This window comes from Saccopteryx leptura, chromosome 2 (assembly GCF_036850995.1).
Source record: "Saccopteryx leptura isolate mSacLep1 chromosome 2, mSacLep1_pri_phased_curated, whole genome shotgun sequence".
In the NCBI taxonomy this organism is placed as follows: domain Eukaryota; kingdom Metazoa; phylum Chordata; class Mammalia; order Chiroptera; family Emballonuridae; genus Saccopteryx; species Saccopteryx leptura.
Window position 1 is genome coordinate 33,893,819 of NC_089504.1, and position 16,053 is coordinate 33,909,871.

General features: G+C 50.6%; 1 protein-coding gene across 1 annotated transcript in view; it reads left to right on the plus strand.

Moving 5' to 3' along the window:
• The first annotated feature begins 807 nt into the window (after window positions 1-807).
• The window catches only part of ANKS6 (ankyrin repeat and sterile alpha motif domain containing 6), a 51,179-nt gene continuing 35,933 nt past the window's right edge, over window positions 808-16,053 (plus strand). Inside the window, exons 1-4 of the mRNA XM_066367577.1 lie at window positions 808-1,352; window positions 9,375-9,877; window positions 14,478-14,522; window positions 15,198-15,402. Coding sequence (XP_066223674.1) covers window positions 1,000-1,352; window positions 9,375-9,877; window positions 14,478-14,522; window positions 15,198-15,402 — 1,106 coding nt within the window. The 5' untranslated portion in view covers window positions 808-999. The remainder of the gene's footprint in view (window positions 1,353-9,374; window positions 9,878-14,477; window positions 14,523-15,197; window positions 15,403-16,053) is intronic.

A 16,053-nucleotide genomic window follows, 5' to 3' on the forward strand; every position in this document is an offset into this window, starting at 1 on the left:
ACATGGCTCGAGTTCTCAGTTCCTTCAGATCTCTGTGCAAATATCACAGGCTCAGTGACACCTTCTCTACTCACCCTATTATAAACGCACATCCCATCCTCTGTCCTTTTGACTTGGGTGTATGTTCTATTTGTTGTTTGAATAGCAGTCTTCACTCATACCTGTTCCTTATTTATAGCCTCTCTTTCCATCCTCAGGCCCGGGAAGGCAGGGAGTTAATTTTGTTCTCTTCAGCTTTTCCAGTACCTAGAACAGTATCTCCCTTGTACGTAGTAGGTATTGGGTTGAGAATAAAAGGAGAACTTGACTTGGTGTCAGAAGACCCGGGTTCTAGTCACAGTTCTCCGACGAGAGAGGATCTTAAATTTTAGCGTGCATCAGAATCACCTCAAGGGCTCGATAAAACACTGGTGGGGTGGGCTCCACACACAGTTTTTAGTTCAGTAGGTCTGGGGTAAAATGTCCCCGATGGTTGCTGATTCTAGAACCACTAAAGAGAAAGGGACAGGAGGCACATGTCGCCCTAACGGCCCGGCCCCGCTAAGGACTGGCACTAAGGACCCTGCAGGATTTTCTGTGGAGAGGGAGGACCCATCCGTTCTCTAATTCAGTCAACAACTCTAGGCAGCGCCTCCGCCCGACCGACGCGGTAGTGGACTCAGACCCGGGCCAGCGGGCGGGCGCTCGCAGGGTCAGGAAGGCGAGGCAGCCGCCGCGACCTCCGCGCCGGGCAGGAAGTCCCCGGAGCCGCGGGGAGGGCCGCGAGCGGCGCGGAGAAGGCACAGGGGCACCGGAGAGCCAGGGCCGCCGTCGCCGCCCGGAGCTTCCCGGAACCCGCGGTCCGCCGGCCGGCCGCGGACATGGAGACTCGCCCTCGCCCCCGCGCGCGCCCGGCACACAGTAGGCGCGCAGGCGGGCGGAAGGGGGCGCCAGCGCGCGGTATCCGGGGGCGGAGCCGGCGCGGCCGGCGGGGCAGACGGGCGCGGGCCGCGGGCCGCGATGGGCGAAGGCGGGCTGCCCCCAGCCTTCCAGCTGCTATTGCGCGCCTGTGACCAAGGCGACACGGAGACGGCGCGGCGGCTGCTGGAGCCGGGGGCGGCGGAACCCGCGGAACGCGGCGCAGAGCCCGAGGCAGGCGCGGAGCCGGCGGGGGCCGAGGCGGCCGGGCCCGGGGCGGCGGCAGTGGCCGGAGCGCCGGTGCCCGTGGACTGCTCGGACGAGGCTGGCAATACGGCGCTGCAGTTCGCCGCGGCCGGGGGCCACGAGCCGCTAGTGCGCTTCCTGCTGCGCCGCGGCGCCTCGGTCAACAGCCGCAACCACTACGGCTGGAGCGCGCTCATGCAGGCGGCCAGGTGAGGGGCCGGGGCGCCGGGGGTGGGGTCCAGCCGTCCCCCCTTGTCGGGCGGCCAGACCTTCCCGAGGATCCCCGCGGACGCCACGGGAGGTAAAGAGTCAAGGACTCGTTCGAGAGAGTTGGAATGGTAAACTTTGAGCAGCTTTGAGATGCGACAAGAAGTGGAAGCGCTTTTTAATTACATAAAATCAGAGTCTTAGAAACGTTGGCCTTTCAAAACAGAGTCTGGACACTGCAAGTGGAATCCTACAGACTCAATCTGAGAGGTGTTCATTCATTCCTTCTGGCAAGAAGGGTTTTAAGAACCTCCCTGCCGACTCTAGCTTGGTGATGGGGATGCTGCGGCTACCCAGGTAAAGTCCCCACTGGGAGCAGCTCATGTGCCATTGGGTAGGCCAGACAAGGATGTATATATTCAAATGGAGACCCGAGGATGCTAAGAATTAACCACGACAGAAGTGGGAGGTGGGAAATGGGTGATCGGAGACTCATGCAAAGGTCTGGAAGTATAAGTGAAGGTGGAGCGTTGGTAGGAGTGTTAGAAAGATATGGCTGGGAGGGGGCTAAGAGTAATAAGAGTTGAGCTCTCCCTGGAGAGACCAAAATGGATGCCAAGTGGCAGGGCTGAGAAAGGTTAGCTATCCTCAGTGCATTGGGGAGTACTGGGAGTGAGTGACAGAATCAGATTGTTTTGGCAAATCACTTACACAGCAGTGTGAGGACCGATTGGAAGGGTGGGCTGGAATCAGAAAGGCTGGTTGGAAGGGTGTTGCAGTGGCTAAGGAGATGATGGTGGCTTGGACCAAGCAGAGACAGCAGTGGGGGAGCAGAGCGATGAGTTTGAGATGTACTCAGGAAAGCAGGATGAACAGGACTTGAAACTGATGTAAAGAAACTCTGGTATATAGTCTCTTACCCTTGTCCGCTATCGACTTAGGTGCCACCCACCCCTCAGTTTCTGGCAGAAATTCCCCGAGGAGGGAGTGCAGGTCCTTGGTAATTTTGGTGGATATTGCCAGATTGCTTCCCCTACAGGTGTATTAGTTTCCTGTGGCTGCTGTAACAAGTTTCCACAAAGTCAGCAGTTTCTGTCCTCTGTCCTCACATCTGACTGACTCGTTTGCCACCCCTCTTCCACATTTAAAGAATCCTTGTGATTCCACTGGTCCCAGCTAGGTAATCGCAGATACTCCCCCATCTGAAGATGAGCTGATTTGCAGCCTCAGTGATGAATAAATCTTCCTGTTACCTTAATTTCCCTTTTGCCGTGAAACCTAACACAGGTTCTGAGGCTTAGGCTGTGAGCGTCTTTGGAAGCCTATTCTGGCGGCCTCAGCAGTTGCACCAGTTTACCTTCCCGGCAGCAGTGTGAGCACTTGTTTTTCTGCAGCCAACTGTATGTTAGCAAACTTTTGGATTTTTCTGTCTGATGGATGAAACATCTTATCTCAGTGTTACTGTGGTTTGTTTACATTTGTTAAATTATGAGTAAAGTAAGGCATCGTTCCATATGCATGAGCCATTTGTCTTTCTAAAAGGCATTGAAAACACATTGTTCTTAGTAATAATGGTGATGATATATTTTTTCTCTTGAGTTCTTATCCAAGTGTTATCCAGTTATAATTAATTTGTATTGCTGGAAAATTTTTATTCTGCATTATTTTCAAATACATCGTTTTCAACCTGCAGTGTGATATTCCATCTGTGGGACAGTCCTGTGCTTTGTTTACCCATTCCCCAGCCCTTGGGCATTTCAGTGACTCTATAATCACACTTTGGAGACACATCCCAGTTAGGGAATGCATGCCTGTCTGCATGGACAGTGTAGTGTTTTATGCTCGTACCTGTGTGTTGGAACCCTTTATCTTAAGACACCTAATCTCTTACCCAGAGCCGTCTGGGGTGACCATAAAGCCTTTGGGACTATCCACCTTTCTTCTGGGTTCCCTGTCTCTCTTAGGGCCATCCACTCTTCCAGGCTTTAGAGCACCAGGTATATCGTGGGCCCTGGTACCTGTCTGTGCTGTGGCCATGTCTGCTTATCTGTCTCTGCCGTACCCGCTCTCCTTCCCCTCTGCCTTAGTCCAGGCCACACCTTTGTAGTGGTCTTCCGCTGCTCTCCCTCCAGGTGTGCCCTCTCTAAGCCATCCTAGAGCTTCCAGATCTTTCTGAAATGGTTATGTTGTGCCTCTCCTGTGCTTGTTCCCCTCATGTGAGACCTCCGCATGGCATTTGACACCCTCCCCTTTAGACCCCTTCCCAAATTCTCTCTTCTGCTTTTCCCGTGGCTTCCTGAACTAAGCTTGGTTTAGGACCGGAACTAAACTTCCTAAACTAAACCTAAGCACAGACCAAGATACAGACCAAGATGATTTCTTGTCTGTGTGTGTGTTTGGGGGGGTGTTGTTAACATTTATCAAGCATTTACTATGTGCCAAGAATATTATCTCCACTTGACAGATGAGAATCTGAGATTATAAAATTTGCTCATGAACATATAACTAGTCAGCAGATTTAGGAAATCTGACTACAGAGCCCTTACCATAACCGCATACAGGAAGCCCCTTCCGACCTCTGAGATGCCCCCCTCTTCCTCCCTGCTTAGCTTTCACTGGGAAGCCTGCCATGGTTTCCCCCATTATCTGGTCTGTCAGCACTGGGCCCTACGTTGGTACTCACCATCCCATGTTATAGTTGGTCCCCTTCCCCAGTGGTACCCAAACTTGCCACACACTAGAATCACTGGGATGCTTTTCCAAGTCAGATTCCTGAGTTCCCTTTCTGGGGATTGTGATTCAGAAGACTCTGTGTGAGAAGTGGTTCCCCAGGGATTCTGTCACACGGTAGGTTTGGGATCCACTGATGTATGCCTCATCTCAGAACTCCCGCCCAGCACAGAGGGGGCCCTTAGTGAGCCCCTGGATACCTTGCTGAGAGAGGTTTGTGACCGCAGCCCCTGGTGTGCTGCAGGGTGTCTCAGAGGCCTCTGATCGCCAGTTTTTGCTATTAACCAAGTTCTGCACGATGGTCAGAGTCATCTGGCTTATTTCATCTAATTAATTTCTGTTAATCTTGGTAAAGCAGGAGACTCAGCCGAATTAACCTAAACTTTGTTAATTAACAATTTACCATTTTTAGAGAACTTTTCTTCTTCTTTACAGTGTGGCACTGTTTGCTGGAATTTGCGGTCCAAGTGTCCTGATTTTATCAATTGCAAATCAAAAGGCTCTGGATTAATTACATTCTTCTTTATTCCTTCATTTTATCTAACTGGTGCTGCTTTGAGAGTGATAGCTGTGACATACTCTCTTATTTACACCTATTAGAATATGGTAAAATATGACAATCCTACGAAAGGGTTTGGCTTGACCTAGACAGGGCTGGGTTCTTTAAAATGTGTTGCTCCTCAGTTGACAATACTGACCTGTACTCAGGTATCACCTCTGTCTAGGTTGAGTTGTGCTCTCGCTTTCTGCTGCCTACTCCGTACATTGAGGAATAATACAGTGTGTCTGTAAAGTCATGGTGCACTTTTGACCGGTCACAGGAAAGCAACAAAAGACGATAGAAATGTGAAATCTGCACCAAATAAAAGGAAAACTCTCCCAGTTTCATACCTAGTCAGTGCAGTTCAATGTGGGCTCACGCACAGATTTTTTAGGGCTCTTTAGGTAGCTATCCCGTATAGCAGGGGTCCCCAAACTACGGCCCGTGGGCCACGTGCGGCCCCCTGAGGCCATTTATCCGGCCCCCGCCGTACTTCCAGAAGGGGCACCTCTTTCATTGGTGGTCAGTGAGAGGAGCATAGTTCCCATTGAAATACTGGTCAGTTTGTTGATTTAAATTTACTTGTTCTCTATTTTAAATATTGTATTTGTTCCCGTTTTGTTTTTTTACTTTAAAATAAGATATGTGCAGTGTGCATAGGGATTTGTTCATAGTTTTTTTTTTATAGTCCGGCCCTCCAACGGTCTGAGGGACAGTGAACTGGCCCCGTGTGTAAAAAGTTTGGGGACCCCTGCCGTATAGCCTGTATAGCAGGGGTCCCCAAACTATGGCCCGCGGGCCGCATATGGCCCCCTGAGGCCATTTATCTGGCCCCCGCCGTACTTCCAGAAGGGGCACCTCTTTCATTGGTGGTCAGTGAGAGGGGCATAGTTCCCATTGAAATACTGGTCAGTCTATTGATTTAAATTTACTTGTTCTTTATTTTAAATATTGTATTTGTTCCCGTTTTGTTTTTTTACTTTAAGTTATATGCAGTGTGCATAGGGATTTGTTCATTGTTTTTTTTTATAGTCCGGCCTTCCAACAGTCTGAGGGACAGTGAACTGGCCCTCTGTGTAAAAAGTTTGGGGACCCCTGCTCTATAGACTCGTCACTGACTGATGGCCTACCACGGGGTTTCTCCACCAAACTGCCGGTTTCCTTCAACTGCTTATCCCACCGAGTAATGTTATTCCTATGTGGTGGCTCTTCATTATAAACGCGCCGATATTCACGTTGCACTTTGGTCACGGATTCGAATTTAGCGAGCCACAGAACACACTGAACTTTCCTCTGTACTGTCCACATCCCGACTGGCATGGCCGTGGGCTGCTCTACTGTATACACGGTGTTACGTCATCATCTGCGCATGTGCACATGCTGCCACATCATCCTACAGAAACTGGGAGGGTTTTCCTTTTATTTGGTGCAGATTTCACATTTCTATCGTCTTTTGTTGCTTTCCTGTGACTGGTCAAAAGTGCACCATGACTTTACGGACACAATGAATATGGGAGACCTTCTGAAGGATATATGGTCTCCCTGTCCCTCAGATCAGGATGGGCAAATACATAGCTGTATACCAGCATGTTCCGGTCTGTGGTCTTCCTCCCTGAATCTAGATACATCTCGGAGAGCCTTGAGACAGTGTTCCCCGCAGCCACCACTTCCGGTGGAAGAGAGAATCTGTTTATCGTCCTCACTCTTTATGTTCCAAAGCTCATCACTGGATCAGGCCAGGCAATCAGAGGCGCTGTGCTTGGACTGCGGTTTGGTCTCTCAGGGATGCTTTGATATCAGAAACAGTGCCATTCAGACCTGACTGGATAGCTCGGTTGGTTAGAGCATCATCCCAAAGTGCGGAGGCTACCGGTCCGATCCCTGATCAGAGCACATATAGGAACAGATGTTCCTGTCTCTTTCCCTTCCCTTCTCTAAAATCAATAAAATAAACATTAAAATAAATGGTGACATTCATGTTTTTTTCTTCCTATTCTTAGAATAACTTTTATTAAGCACTTACATTTTGTCGAGAACTGTGCTACGTGCTTTAAATGAATTGAATTAATTCATTCAATCCACACAAAACTGCAGGAACCAGACAGATGCTGTCATCATCCCCAGTTTACACATGAGGAGTTGAGGCTCATAGAAGTTGAGTAACTTGCCCAAGACAACACAGCTAGTAAGTGGCAGAGTCTGATCATACCCAGGCAAGTGCTGTAGCCTTCACTCTCAGCCATGAATCCTATACCTGATTGTTTTCTTGCTGTTGGCCACAGGAAGCTACTCACCAAATTTGCCTGGTGCTAAAGGGGCAGGTTGGCCTCTTCCCTCTCCTTTTCCTGCCCTTCATATTTCTCCTGCCAGTGTGGCAGAGCTGGACTCTCCACCCAGTGCTTTAAGCAGTGGGAGCATGTGCCAGGTCTTTAAACACAGGTGTTAATTGCAGAAATTAATTGGTAATTGTAGCAGCTGTTGAGAAAGCCCCAGCTTCCCTATCTTCGGTAATTGCCTATTAGAAATTTAGCATCCACAAAATTATCTCAGCCTTTGTTGAATACTTTTATATTCTCAGCCTAATGACCTCTTGGGCTACACTATGAGTTCAGAAAGCATTCCAAATGTCAGCATTGCTGCTGAAATTCAGCCTTCTTCTTCCTCTGTGATAATTTATTATACCAGAAGAGCAAGTTTCGCAATTTTAAGGTCTAAGGTCAAGTTTTGACTGTATCACTTTTAAATTTATGGATTATTGCTTTCTATTCTAATCTTGATTTCCTCATCTGGGAAATGGGCAGTTTATCTCAGGGTTTATAAAGATCAAATGAGTTAGAAAATGTGACAGTACCTTGTAATCTGCTGTTAGGAATTATATGAACTTTTATCTCATTCTTGATAACTAAACAGTGTAATCTTTTAAACTCTCTACTCCAATGGAGGATATACCAGTTCTTTAGTTATTTCCCTTGCCTGTCTCTGGCCCGTCCTCTATGTGGTTATGCCAATCATTCGGTCATTCGCTCATTTATTTGACAAAACTGACTGAGTTCCCCTGAGTCAGCCACCCAGGCCTGTCTTTGGAGAGCCTAGAATACAGATGGGCACGGCCAGAGGGTACCCTGTGGGAGTTGGGCCGAGATGAGGTTGACAAAGTCGGCTGGCCTTTGGGCAGTGGGAGGCGGCTATCAGATTTAGGACTTGGGGATATTTTAGGCTTTGGGTGTATCATGGAGGATGGACAGGAAGGAAGAACACTGGAAGCAGGGAGAAAGGTTGGGATCGCAGCTTTCTGCCTTTGAGTTTATTCCTGCCTGACTTGCCCTCTCTCTGCGCTGGGAGAAAAGGTGGCCAGGCCCAGTCCCCCGGTAGCTGGAGGAGCCAGTTCGCCAAGCTGTCCCCTGGGCAGTGCTCTGTAGGCTGAGGTGGCCTGGTGCTGTTAAGGTTCACGTCCCAGGAGGTATTTGCAAGTTCAAAGCAGAGTTCAGCCTTGGCTCTGACTCTACAGGGAGGAGGGAGGCCCTGGGTTTAGTTGAGCTACCAAACTGCTTCCAGAAGGAAGAGTGCTCAAGAAGAGATTCGGAGAGCTGTCTTGCGGATACAGACGTTGCCTAGACATCACGGCTGTATGGCAAAGCCGGCCCCTCTCTTTCTGTCATTCTCTCCCTCTGTCATTCTCTCCCTGTTAGTCCCGGCTTCTCCCAGCTCTGACACACACACGGCTCTGAGCCCAGAAACAATGTGCCCAGCACAATCTCTGTAAAACAGACTTTTCTGCCCTCTGGCGGCAAAAGAAGGAAGAGATTTTGCTAGAAAGAGGCATCTATTTTCCTCTTCCTGGTGCTAGAGAGTTGGTGGGTGCTTGTTCCTTCTCTCCAGTATCCCAGCAGGGCCTCAGCTCCAGCTTCACCACGGTGGGTCTGGCCCTGGCCCAAGGCCCAAATCACATCCTCTGGCAGTGGACATTCCTACCAGCAGGTGGCAGCAGGCCTCTGGAGAGACGTTGGAGCCTGTTTGTGCTGACCAAGAACCTTGCCACACCTCTTGGCATGGGGTCCAGTGCCTCTGGTCTAGAAGGACCTTCTCTCTGTGTGTTCATTTGGGGAGGAAAAGGGTAGATATGAGTCAGATGTGGGCCCTGCCCATGAGGAGATCAACATAGGCAGGGAGACATTACCAGCCTGCAAAACAGAATAAAATGACCTTTCCAAGATGTGGGAGGCAGCGTGGTGTAGGGGAAAGACGGAGGGCCCAGGATTCAGACAGGCCTGGGTTCGGACCCTGACGTCGCTCCTTACCAGCTGGGTGACCGTGGCATGTTGCCTAATGTGAGATGCTGCCAGTGATAATAGGTAACATTTCTGTGGTGCTTCCTTTGGCCAAGCCCTGTTCTAGGTGCTTTAATAATTACAAATTTAGTATATATTTAGGTATATTCACTCAATCCTCAACACCCCTTTGAATTCGGTACAGTTGCATCCCTTTTCACAGATGAGGACATGAAGGCACGGAGAAGTTAGAGTTCTTTCTCCAGGTCATGCGGCTGGTGGGCGGCAGAGCCGGACTGACACTCGGCAGGGCCCTTGCTCGCCTTCGTGGTGTTGCAGATACGGGGGCAGCACCGGAAGCGCCTGGCAGGAGAAGGCCTTTTATTATGAGCAGCTCTGATGACTGAGTGACAGATGAGCACTAAGGAGGTGTTTCTTTACAGTGCTCCATGCTTAGTGTCATCTCTCCTCCTTCTTCCTGGCAGATCTGGGCACGTGAGCGTGGCACACCTCCTTTTGGACCACGGGGCTGATGTCAATGCCCAGAACCGGCTGGGGGCCAGCGTGCTCACGGTGGCCTCTCGGGGGGGCCACCTGGGTGTGGTGAAACTGCTCCTGGAGGCTGGCGCCTTCGTGGACCATCATAACCCCCCAGGCGAGCAGCCGGGGTCAGGGGACAGCACGGATGAGCTGCTGGACGTCACGGCCCTGATGGCTGCCGTCCAGCACGGGCACGAGGCCATGGTGCGTCTGCTGCTGGAGTGGGGTGCAGACCCCAACCACGCGGCCCAGACTGTGGGCTGGAGTCCGCTGATGCTGGCAGCGCTCATCGGAAGGCTTGGCGTGGCCCAGCAGCTGATGGAGAAAGGGGCCAACCCTGACCACCTCAGCGTGCTGGAGAAGACTGCTTTCGAGGTCGCCCTTGACCGCAAGCACAGGGACCTTGCAGATTTCCTGGACCCGCTGACCACCGTCAGGCCCAAGACAGGTCAGACTGCTTCTCCTCACCCCTACCCCCTACCACGGCTTCACAGAGGACCCCGAATTGTGTTTAAATGGCGCAAGCCAAGGATTGCCTAACCAAAGGGAATGCAGAAATCAGAGTCCAGCCTGCAGAGCAGTGGGGTTTAGATGTACTGTGTGTAAAATTCAGTTGGGAGTGCCTGTTACATGCACCATTCCTGGCCCATCACCGAGAGAGAGAGATTTGTTACCGCTGGGAAGAGCCCAAAATCTACATAGCAACTAGGTGACTGCTGTAGGTGGTTCTGGGGTCCTTTAAAACAGGACCAGCAAACATTTTCTCTAAAGGACCAGATAATAAACATTTTAGACCTTGTGGGCCAAATGGTCTCTGTTGTAACCACTCAATTCTGCTAGCATGGAAGCAGCCGTAGTGATATGTAAGGGTGGGTGTGGCTATGCTCCAATGAAACGGTAATTACAAGGACAGGCAGCAGGTCAGATTTGGCCCATGGACTATAGTTTGTCAATCCTGCTCTAGAACAGTGTGTTTGGCCTCATCTGTAATCAATCCCCAAAGACTAATTCACATAAAATTCAGCCCACTTTTGAGGTTTTTCAACACCCAGGAATGTGTCCTGTTTCTATCTTTTTTTTTTTTTTGCCACCTTTCTGGCATTTATAGGGCTGTTTGAGCCATCCCTAGCAAATCTGCCACAAAGCACATTGCATTTCAAAACTTCTAGTTCGTTATGTGCAGTAGGACCATAAGATGCAATGTCACACGCAGCCTCAGGACCCTCTTTTCTGTGGTGGGTCTGATTCCGGTGACAGGCAGCCCAGGCTGTAATGATGGTCTGTGTGTGTAAGCTCTAGGACTGAAGGTGAAAATCTGAAGGAAAGGCCAGCCAAGGGATCTTGGACAGGTTGCCTGAATTCACCAAGCTTCTGTTTTGTTGTCCGTAAATGAGGAACAAGAAACTGCTTCACAGGACTGCTGTGAGGATGAGGTGAGGTCACCTGGCCCAGAGGGAGTTCTTGAGCGGTTTTGGCCGCTGCCCTTATCCCTGTTACTGTTACTCTTCTTTTTTTTTTTTTTTTTTTTTTTTCATTTTTCTGAAGCTGGAAACAGGGAGAGACAGTCAGACAGACTCCCGAATGCGCCCAACTGGGATCCACCCGGCACGCCCACCATGGGGCGACGCTCTGCCCACCAGGGGGCGATGCTCTGCCCATCCTGGGCGTCGCCATGTTGCGACCAGAGCCACTCTAGCGCCTGAGGCAGAGGCCACAGAGCCATCCCCAGCGCCCGGGCCATCTTTGCTCCAATGGAGCCTTAGCTGCGGGAGGGGAAGAGAGAGATAGAGAGGAAAGTGCGGCGGAGGGGTGGAGAAGCAGATGGGCGCCTCTCCTATGTGCCCTGGCCGGGAATCGAACCCGGGTCCTCCGCACGCTAGGCCGACGCTCCACCGCTGAGCCAACCGGCCAGGGCTACTTTTACTCTTCTGTTTGACACGAATGGGTCATGGCTATGCGGACAGACTTCCCCGTCGAGCAGACCTGGGTTTGAGACTCGTTCTTCACCTTGTGGCTGGGTGGCCTTGGGTGTGTTTATTGTCCCATCAAGACTTCAGGGTCCTCTTTCACAAAACAGTCATAATAAATGCACTTAACCTTGTAAGGTCCGGTGAGCAATAGTAAGATTGTGCCAGTATAATGTGTATCCGGCGTCTGGCACATAGCTAGCACTCAGTAAATGGAAGCTATTATAAGAAGAGGTCTTTATTGACCATTCGTTCATTTAGTTATTCCACAGATGTGGATCGAGTGCCTGCAACGCCTCGTGCACTGCCCTCAGTGCGAGGGATATGTCAGTGAGCAAATCCGATCCAGCCCCTGCCCTGGAGAACCTTGGCAGTAAACAGGAAATAGACTCTTAAATAAAATGAGTTACTTAGCACAGTAGGTGGGAAGTGCCCTGGGGGGCTGCGTGGAGGGTTTGGAGTGGCAGAGGGGCTGAGGCAGGCTGGAGGTCAAGCAGCTTCCTTGAAGAGGTCAGATCTAAGCTGCCTCTCAGGAGCTGAGGGAGTGTGCCATGTGGGCTCCCAGGAAAGTGTTCAGGTAGGACAGCAGCGAGGACCAAGCTGTGTTATTAATAATGACAGGCTATTAAGTAAATAATAATAGTTACTACCTCTTTTTTTTTTTTTTTGCATTTTTCCGAAGCTGGAAACGGGGAGGCAGTCAGACAGACTCCCTCATGCACCCGACCAGGATCCACCCGGCATGCCCACCAGGGGGCGATGCTCTGCCCCTCTGGGGCATCACTCTGTTGCATCCAGAGCCATTCTAGCGCCTGAGGCAGAGGCCACAGAGCCATCCTCAGCGCCCGGGCCATCTCTGCTCCAGTGGAGCCCTGGCTGCGGGAGGGAAAGAGAGAGACAGAGAGAAAGGAGAGAGGGAGGGGTGTCGAAGCAGATGTGTGCTTCTCCTGTGTGCCCTGGCCGGGAATCGAACCCGGGACTCCTGCACGCCAGGCTGACACTCTACTACTGAGCCAACTGGCCAGGGCCAAGCCACTACCTCTTTTTTTTGTGAGATGCCAGGAAATTCACTCCACCTAGGTCTCTCCCTCTAATTAGCTGTAACAGGCTACGCAGAAAGTTGGAACTGTCATTGTGGCACCCTCTCCACCCCCACTGTGGTTGCTTCTTGGGCTTGGGAAGGGCCCCCAGACTGCTCTGATATCAGTGCAAAAACTGGAGCCCAGATCGAGGAAGAGACCAGCTCAGAGTCACTTGACATCAGGGGCACAGCTGCCCCAGCCTCCTGGGGTCGGGCTAGACTGCCAGTGGGTCATTTGTACCAGATGGTTGCTTAGCAACCCACACTAAGCCTAGGTGACATGCTTTTTTCTGTCAAAGGGTCTTGGCATGAGAGGGCTCCAGCCCACAGCAAATTATATTCTGAAACACTTAAAGGAACATGACATATTTATTAAAATTAAGATGCAGCCTGACCAGGTGGTGGCGCAGTGGATAGAGCGTCGGACTGGGATACAGAGGACCCAGGTTCAAGACCCCGAGGTCGCCAGCTTGAGCGCAGGCTCATCTGGCTTGAGCAAAAAGCTCACCAGCTTAGACTCAAGGTCGCTGGCTCGAGTGGTTACTTGGTCTGCTGAAGGCCCACGGTCAAGACACATATGAGAAAGCAATCAATGGACAACTAAGGTGTCACAATGTGCAACAAAAAACTAATGATTGATGCTTCTCATCTCTCTCCGTTCCTGTCTGTCTGTCCCTATCTATCCCTCTCTCTGACTCTCTCTGTCCCTGTAAAAAAATAAAAAAAGATGCGGATTGATTTCATAATAGTATTTTATAGACAGAATCAGACACTTGGTTCTGTGTCTGTACTTCCTTTAATAATCCCAGACTTAAGTAGTTACCCTTCTGGAATGGGTGCTGGTGACTAGTAAAGATGACAAAAATTACTCTTTGAATAGGACCTAAGCATTTTTGAAGCATTTTCCATCTGTTTTATTGATCCCTGTAACTACCACGTAGCCCCCACATTAACATGTTATCCCCACTTTAGCAATGAGGAGAGACATTACTCTAGAAACATATACTTATTCTGGCATTCTGACTCTAGACTCAGCTCTCCCTGTGTGGTGTTGCCATTTCCTCCCCGCTGCCCTGGGGGCTGATCTGGACCAGAGATGTGGCCCAGAGATGCAGATTTCCTCCTGCAGCTGCTCCATACCGGAAGCTAGGCAGAGGCAGCAGGAAGTCCCGCCTCTTACCACCAACGATGGGACTGGTCATGACAGTGTCTGCTCTCTGACAGGAGCAGGGTCCCCACTAGTCACGCTTAGAGGAAGGTGACAGATAAGCAGATGAGGGAGGGGCTGGCATTGGGTGGGTACAGCGAGGCCCAGCTTTGGGGGTCGGCAGCGGGATCAGGGAGGGGCCCTGCATCAGCCAAGCAGCCGGGCTTCGGGGACCAGCATGAACACGTCAGGCGGACAGTCGCCCGCGGGGGGCTGTGTCTGCAGGTCTGGGGGCAGGGATGACCTTCACAATCATATGGAGATTGCCTCTTATTTGGGAAGTAAGCAAAAGTTAACATTGTCTCTTCTGGTGGTCATGTCCGTGACCTTCCCCTGGGCTTAGCTGCTTAGCGTCTCGGGGCCTCTGCTCTGGAATGATCTCACCGTTGTCCATTTTGGTTTAGGACAAAAGAATCATTGTTTCTTTTTAAAATTTTCATAGGAATTGAGATTTTTTCCCAAGACTCTGTTTTTCTGTCAGATCTGAGACAGCCATCCCAAAATTTGGAATGCCTAAAAACTTTATGGGTGCGGGATCAGGAAATAGTCTGCTGCTCATTCATGCCATTTTGGCCGAACAATCTCTCAAGATCTGTCTCTGAAGCATTTTCAGACAATCTTTGATAATAACCCTTCCAGAGGGCTGCTCGATTCGTCCATTACTTAGATCTCCGACTAGATTGCTTTTGAAAAGTACATCAGTTTAAAAGCTAGGCTGTGTCATTACACCCTTGTGAATTTTCATTATATTAAACCTTTTGGTGCTTAACTTTCAAAATCTTTGTTTACCTAGATGAGGAGAAAAGGCGACCTGATATTTTCCATGCGTTGAAAATGGGTAAGCACTTTATATACTTAAATATTCAGTGCCACCTCTCGCAGCCTCACGTTTGTAGTCCTCTTCAAGGCCACCCAGAGTATTTGAGAAACAAATAGGCATTTTGTTGTTCCCCGACTTCTGCAGTTTCACACAGGAAGGTTCAGAGGCTGGTCGTTACTATGGGGCTTTACGAGCAGATTCCAGCCTGCCCTCCCAGGCTCCTCCCCTCTCCAGACACATGCTGTGGTTAGGTCCTGGCTTTTCCCTACCTCCGAAACGCCTGGCTGCTCACCACCCACTTCAGTCTCTTTATAATGAAGGACTGTTTAGCCTAAAATTTCCTCTTCTGATTCAGACCCCCATCTTTAGAAAGCTCCCTCTGATCCTTAATCCCTAGCCAGACATGAATTCTCCTTCTGCATGGGCCTTGCCCTCCCTCTCTCCTTCCTCTGTCCTCTTAAAACACCGGCACTTCTCTCATTTAGTAGAGTCTTTTGTGTGTTGCCTTTGGCTTTCATAGACCGAGGGATTTGAGAGTGGGATTATCTCCCGACTCACCTTTGGAGCCCCTGTGGCGCCCAGGAACCCAGTGCAGAGGCAGACTCAGCAAATATTTGTTAAATGAACCCACTGGATACATAAGCCTGTGGTGTCAGGCCCGTGGATCATTAAGACCCCTGCTTCTGTTTGTAGGAAACTTCCAGCTGGTCAAAGAGATTGCTGACGAAGACCCCAACCACGTGAACCTGGTCAACGGGGACGGGGCCACGCCCCTGATGCTGGCAGCCGTCACGGGGCAGCTGCCTCTGGTGCAGCTCCTGGTGGAGAGGCATGCCGAAGTGGACAAGCAGGACAGCGTGCATGGCTGGACAGCCCTCATGCAGGCCACTTACCACGGGTCGGTGCCAGCCCCGCTCCCTCAGCAGCAAGGCCGATAGGGTGCTCAGGCTGAGCTAGGCTTCCTGATGAGGCTTCCTGGTCCCGAGACCCACAGATAAACCCCAGGGCCGTGAAGACATTGAGGTGTGCAAAGAAGACTAAAGAAGTGCAGGCTCGTCTTTTTCCTGTGTCCCTGCCCTTCTATGTCCAGATTTTCTGTGACTTTGTCCCAGAACTTCACCAGTGGCTCTGAAAAACCAGGCGGCAGAAACATTTTATGAAGAAAGAGAAGTTTCTGTTGGTTGATTTCCGTTGAGCAGGGTGATTGGTTCAGTTGGGGCTTTCGCATCTATGTAGAGTGGCCTCCTTACATTGTCCCTACTGCAAATGGACGTGGGTGGTTCACACCATTGGCTTCTCAGAGACATCCGATGGTGACCCTGGTTCTAACCTGAATGAATGAGTGTCAGCATGGACCCGTTCTTTGGAATTTCTTTTCCTCCATCCTGTGGCGCCCCCGGGAGGCCTGTCCCTAAGGGAAGCTAACAGAGGCAGGGGTCTGCACACAGTCATGCAGATGCTAGTGGTCTGATTGTAGACCAGGGGCCCCTTCCTGGCCCTGGTTCAGGTGATCATAGCATTCCCCTGCATCTCCTCCATGTGTTGTCTT